Source organism: Ambystoma mexicanum, chromosome 9 (genome assembly GCF_040938575.1).
Source record: "Ambystoma mexicanum isolate Mex_15411 chromosome 9, UKY_AmexF1_1, whole genome shotgun sequence".
NCBI lineage: Eukaryota > Metazoa > Chordata > Amphibia > Caudata > Ambystomatidae > Ambystoma > Ambystoma mexicanum.
This window is the reverse complement of record NC_090931.1, coordinates 710,497,440-710,504,220: the sequence shown is the minus strand read 5'-3', so window position 1 is coordinate 710,504,220 and position 6,781 is coordinate 710,497,440. Positions and strand designations below refer to the sequence as shown.

At 41.6% G+C, this 6,781-nt stretch overlaps 1 protein-coding gene across 1 annotated transcript; it reads left to right on the top strand.

The window, feature by feature from the left end:
- The first annotated feature begins 1,375 nt into the window (after positions 1–1,375).
- On the top strand, positions 1,376–6,528 carry LOC138489736 (gamma-crystallin 2-like). The gene is made up of 3 exons (XM_069617379.1): positions 1,376–1,384; positions 1,629–1,871; positions 6,146–6,528. The coding sequence occupies exons 1-3, from the start codon at positions 1,376–1,378 to the stop codon at positions 6,419–6,421; spliced, it is 528 nt and encodes a 175-aa protein (XP_069473480.1). The 3' UTR covers positions 6,422–6,528.
- The last annotated feature ends 253 nt before the right edge of the window (positions 6,529–6,781 follow it).

The following is a 6,781-nucleotide window of genomic DNA, read 5'->3' as shown; positions in this document are numbered from 1 at the left end:
AACATAAAGCAATTGAATGATTTCATACACACACAGCTACAACCATGACACTCCATTCCTCCTACCAGGAACCACGGAGGCAATTACGTTTGCAAGGTCGTCCATAAGTCTATCTGTTCATTGGTGCATTTATAGGTATGCTACCAAAACATCGAACCATTTTACTGCGAATTCCATAACATTGGATTTTTAACATCGAATATAACCGAAATTATAGATGGGGTGTGGTCTAAATTGAGGTGGGGAGCATGCAGGGAGGGCTGTGGGGGTCTCACCCCACAAATATTGGTGCAGAAATGGGTTAAAAGAAAATAAATTGTGGGGTTATGGGACTTGCAGTAAAAAATTCGATGTTTTGAGGTAGATCCCACTTGTTGCTTCATCCATTCAACTCGAGCTCTAGGGTATAGGAACCATTTCTATATTAAAATCAATACAAGCCTTGACAATGAAGGTCACTGGGGTAGGGATGAGTACTCCTCCTTTCCCCTGGGAATGCTAAATTGCTTGAGCATGCCTTAACTCTTTTAGGCAGTATTACATTACTTGTTCATTGTGGGTGTTTACCAATATGCTGTCTTATTAAGTGAAGTGACTCTTGTAACCGTCACCACCTGGATTCCGGCTCTGTAACCATGTATGTTTTATACTAACTGCTTTGTAACCATGTATACTTTCATACTTATGCGCCCAGATGCCCCCAGGCAAGGTGCGCAATACAAATAAAATAGATACAAATACAAATACAATATAGAAAGTAAATACTGCGGCTCGAAATGCCACTGGGAGGCTTACACAAAAGCTACATTTATTGTCTATGTCCATGACAGACCTTAACAAATAACTGTAATATTCACAAATAGGTCCTCAAGGAACAGAGCTGCACCAAAAACGCCTCCTCTTTCTGCCAGACATTCAGCTGCCATGGCACCCACAAGAGGAAGTTCTGGTTGGGAATCTATAATTTGTTTCAAATCTATTGAAAATAATGTTCTAATTACATTCATTTCAATTGAAGTCATCCGTGACATGTAGCAGCCTACAGGATTAAACTCTATGTTGAATGAAACATATTCAATTAGCCTGTGAAACAAAACTACCTCTTCTTTGTGAAGTCCCCTGGTGTTTAGAGCAGGTTGATCATTCAAGTGAGACAAAGGACTTCACCCCACAGCTGCTTTTCCACTCACACAAGAGAGCACACCAGCAGCAGCACAATACCTATCAGCAGGTTAACGCGTGGCCATTCGTTTCTTTCTGCTGACGCTTTGTAAATAACAACGACCTGTGCTGAATAAAAGAACGCTTCATGTTAGCTATAAAAGCCCTGCTATTTGCTGCCTTGCTGGGGAAATCTGGTCAACTCAGGCAGAAAATGGGGAAGGTGAAAATCACAGAACCTGTTCTGTTTGCACTTGCTGCCTGCTTGCATGGAACTAGTCCATTTTCTGTGTCTATTCAGTTTTGAGTTATGTAAATAAGGGGAACGTATGTATTTATTGGTGATTTATAAGTCTCTAGATGTGAACGTGATTCCTCGCAAAGCTTTACAATATGCAGTCGTTAAGTTTGTGATGCTCCAGACGGCGACAGTCCAAATACTCTTGTGTTGTTTTTTTCAATAACAGATAACGTTTTACGAAGGCAGGAACTTCACCGGCCGCTCCTACGAATGCAGCGGCGACTCATGCGACATGCACACCTATCTCAACCGGTGCAACTCCATCCGGGTTGAAAGTGGCTGCTGGATGATTTACGAGCGCCCCGCCTATATGGGGCACCAGTATTTCCTCAGGAGAGGAGAATACCCTGACTTCCAAAACTGGTTGGGCTTTAACGACTCTATCCGGTCTTGCCGAATCATCCCACCGGTACGTTTGGCTACCATTGTGCTTGTCTATCACCAGAAGAAGTACTACCTATTGATGCATAATGTTCTAATACATTTGGTTGATGATCTGATGAAATTCTTAATTCTTGCAGCTAATACCTCTAATAACTGTCTGACATAATCAAGCAAGCTGGACTATTATCCCAGTCCTGAATCCCAAAGAGTTATATAAAGAAACGTAGAATTTACCAGACATTGATAATATTTCTATATGATGCAATTGCAAGCAATTTTTGGTGGACAATATAGAAAGACATGTACATGAGTTTGAATATAGGGCAATACATTATAAATATGTATTTATATGTTAATTAATGGGTTTTTACAAGATACCAACTACAGTTAGAGCAATTTTGCAGCATAGAACATGGAAAACTGCAGTACATGTGAAACAATGAACGTTATAAGGGCAGATAGTATGTGCAATGCTTATTAACGCATGGGAGAAACAGTACATCGTAAGTACTTAGGGCTTAGAACACTATAGGTGTTGAAAGTGCACCTATTCAAGGGTGGTTAGAGAATAGGGTGATAGTGTAATTCACCAGTATGGGCTTTTGTGTTTGGCTGAATAGGGTGGTTGTGGTTATCTACTTCTCTGATGGTCAGAGGCAAGCTATTCCAGAGGTGGGATCCAGCCTCCCTCCCCAAGGATTCTGCCTTTGAGCTTCCGATAAGTGATATGGAGCCTAAGGATCTCGGGTGTCTTGTAGGTAGTGATTACGTTATTGTCTACCTCCGGTACAGTGGTCCACTGTTCCAGTAAGCCCTGTAAATAAGGCAAAGGTTTTTACAGTTACTGTGCTCTGTAAGGGGGCCGATGCATGTGTAGAAGAGCAAGTGTGATGTGGTTCATGCGTTTGAGACACAAAATGAGCATGATATGATATGATAGGTTATTTATAACGCGCTTAATACCCAGAGGATTCTAAGCGCAGACCCGGGGATCGAACCTGCAGTGCTCCGTGTTGTCTTGTTTCGATCACTTGTAGTTGTTGTGGAAGGTTATGGTGGAACCCAGCAAGGAGATGGTTATAATATTCTAGGCATGAGCGATTCACTGCAGCGGTGACCTCAACTTTGGAGTCATGGTAAAGAGTGGGAGGATGCACTTGGAAATGGGATCTCTAAGTGAGATCTTGAATCTGACGCATAATGGAAAGAAGGTTGTCAAAGATGACACCAAGGTGTTTTGGCCGAGGCAATAGGTGTTGGAAGTAAACCAGGGGCGGGCATCCAGGCAAAGGAAAAGGTTGAAGGAATGGGGTTGCCAGAATAAATCATCTCAGTTTTTGAGGCATTCAAGCAGAGGTTGTTATCAATCATCCAGTCTTGGATCCGGAGCAGGTCTCCAGGCATGTGGCGGTGTGCTAGTGCACATTTCGGCAGTTTGAAGGTTATCTGAGTGTCACCTGCATATGTTTTGAAAAATGGTCAAGTAAGAGAAGTTAAGGTTAGTGATGCAATCCTAACTCCTCAACCATGCACTGCTCATAATGTCTGCTGCTGTATCCATTTGTTCTCTTACTAGTACCCATGCAGTGTGGACATTCTAATGTCTTTGTTTATGTCACTGGTGATGTCACCAGTGAAGTTTATGATGATGCCACGTGCAATATCACCAGTGATACCCTGTGTTATATCAAGCGCGCTGCATGACCTGGGACTAGTGATTTGCAGTGGTTGTTCGGTTTTTCATTGTAACCAAATAATGTTGGAAATGCTGCATGTTCATTTATCAAACCAGGGTAATTTTACAACATGGCCCAGAGATGAACTTCTTATCCAAATAAGTCCAGTGGTTTTCCTACTAAATGAGAACTATATTTCTCTTGGTTTAGTTACACATTATTAACTACTTCACAAGACTCACTTTAACAATAGTAATGAATTAGAGTGCTTGTAATAACCAAACATTGACACGCACAACCATTGCAGGATTTAATTTATATAGGTTCCACTAAACCCCTTTTTAAAGGAACGTTTCTTTCAATGAATTCCTTCTTTTTATTATGGTGACTGCATCACGTCCATTCCAATTTGCATATGTCAGTATATTAGAGCGAGAGATAATTAGAGGGAGAGGGATACAGAGAGAGAGAGATTGTTCACACATACTATCTGTATACATTGTTAAAAGTGAATAATTTACTTGGTGCCATACCCAGCGAGTGGCAGAAACTGGGAGAGATGCACCCCAGCATTCCTATGGGTATTTCTGAGATAACTCCGGATGCAGAGAGTGACACGTTCTGCTAGCACCTGCTCCCATTTTATTTAGAGAAGCCTCTGGAGGGTGAAGACAATGAAGGGCGCTCCACAGCCACTCTGCTCCCTTTTAAGGGAGGTTATACCAGGCGTCCTTAGCGGGACCCGCGAGCAGACTTTGCGTGTTTTGGTGGACTAGTTCACTAGCCCTCTGGGCGTTTGTAGTATGTGGGGGGGCACAAAGAAGGGGGGTTGGTTAGTTGGCATCTGGTGATCTGTGGTTGTTCAGTATTGTTATTCTCAGTTTTTCATGCTGTATTGATGCATGTTTGCTTTGGTCCAGGATTACGGTTTGTAGGGGTGTGCATCAATGTTTATCTCAGTGAGTTGAATAGCCAGGTTTTAGCCGTTTCCTGAATGTTAGGCGGTCTTTCGTCGTTCTCTTTTCCTTCAGTATTGTGTTCCATAGTTTGGCTATCTGATAGAAGAAAGCGGGTCCTCCAGAATTCCTTTTCTTGTAGCCTCATGTTTCTATTTGGAGGTTGTTGCTCGATCTCAATTCTCTTGTTGTTAGCTTAAAGGAATTCGGCTCCTTGTCTGTGTAGTGATTTATGGGCAATGCATAGGGCTTTGAAGTTAATGGGTCTCTTTACTGTCGGCCAGTATAGACTTCTCAGTGCCAGTGTGATGTGGTCTCTTCTATTTAGTCTAAGGAGTATCTAGCTGCAGAATTCTGGATGTGTTGTAGCTTTTTTGTGAGGCATTTTGGCATTCCAAGATAGAGACTATTTGCATACTATACTCTTGATAATACCAAGGAGATGATCGAAAGGGTTATGTGTTTGAAATTGTGAAAGGGAGGATCCCTCTTATTAATTGCAGGAGGTAGAAATCCTTTTTTGCTATTGAGTTGACGTGTGATTCCAAAAAGATGCTGTTGTCCATGAGAATTCCCAGAATGTTTATCACTGTTGATGCCTCTGGTTATGTTCTCATGCTAGGTGGCCAGGTTGGGTAAGCCTGTGTTGTATTGTCTTCTGGTAGGAAGATCATTATTTCTGTTTTGGTTGGATTTAGCTTGAGGTTGTTATTTGTCATCCAGGTGTTTATGTCAGTGAGGCATTTCTTGAGGGTGTTTTCATGGTCTTGGTCGGAATTAAATCTGAGCTGTGGTACTGTAAACTGTCAAAGAGAAACCACATTTCAAATGAACAGTCGAGCCAGTCCGGGAGCGCTCCCTCAGCTGCTTGCTGGAGCTGAGGGAGAGCTCAGAGTTTTCACCTGGCTGGCTTGGCTCCTCTATAATAAGTGGCGGGATGACACCCTGCTGCCAATTATGGACAAGCCACCCCTGTACACATCTGAATGAAGTTATTGTCCAAGGACGAGAGTAACTGTGGTCCTTTTAAGTTATGATTCCATGTTTTTCTCTTAAAATCCATACAAAATGTTTTTCCTCCTTTGTAAGTGGCATATAAGAAAACCACAAACTCATACTCCAATCTAAATCATAATGGACAATCTGCTTGTGGTGCAAAACAAAAGTAAAATGGATTTCCTTTTTGGATAACTTGTGTGGTCCTGTAGTCTAAAATATGTAGCCATGTGTGCAAATTACTGAATAATTGTTGAAGATGTCTGCTTAGATAATGACCAATGATCAGCGCTTGTTATAATAAATTAATCCGATTCGCTCAGTGATGAAGTGTTTAATCAGGGTTTGTAATACAAAGACATGTATCTGGGATATTGCAGCAAATGCACCTCCACTAAGGGAGCATACAAATACAGTAACAATCTTAGTTCCCATCAGGCAAGATTAATGCTGTGACACCAATGGCTGCTAGTGATTGTGCATGGCAACCTGATGGAGTGAATCAACTGACTACATTGGGAATATCTGAAGCAATTGCTGGCAAACTGGAGGATGGTGATGTTCCTAGAAAATAATTAGACAGCTTATGTGGCTTCATAAGAAAATAAAGCTTCATTTTGAATGATTTTATTCAGGATGTGATTATTTTTCTTTTCTGCTTGATTTGACAGCATCGTGGCACTTTTCGGGTGAGAGTCTATGAGCAAGAAGAATTTAAAGGGCAGATGATGGAGTTCACTAATGATTGTCCTCACGTCCACGAAGAATTCTGTCACCATGACATCCACTCCTGCAATCTTCTTGATGGCTACTGGATTTTCTACGAAGAGCCCAATTACAGAGGACGCCAGTATATCCTGAGACCTGGGGAATATAAGAAATACACTGATTGGGGTGCCAAGAACAGTAGAATTGGTTCATTGAGGCGTGCCATGGAATTGCATTGACTATCCTGTGAATCAAAGCATTTGAAGAACCAATAAAACAAGTTTTGTAAAGGCACCACATTAGTACACTATGCATTTGTTTGACCAAATGTCTATGCTCCATGCCTGAAAGCAATCCGAGGGTTTTATATTAAATCATTAAATGAATCATTAAACAACGTGGCTCTGTGCAGTGCCCTTGAACCTTTAGCATAAGTGCAAAGCCAAGCCTAGATATGAGAAGTGTCATTTTGCTGTTCCATTCCTTTGTAAGTGGGACCCATTTGCTGCCGGTAGGGTCTTTCTAGGGCTACTTTGCTGACACATGCTGCTGTGTGTCTATTTTCAATCTGATCTTCATAAAAATAGAACCACAAGTGA

Excerpts from the sequence above, each read along its gene's own strand:
- LOC138489736 (XM_069617379.1), top strand. Across the intron at positions 1,872-6,145 it reads CTTGCCGAATCATCCCACCG|CATCGTGGCACTTTTCGGGT; the intron begins GTACGTTTGGCT and ends TTGATTTGACAG.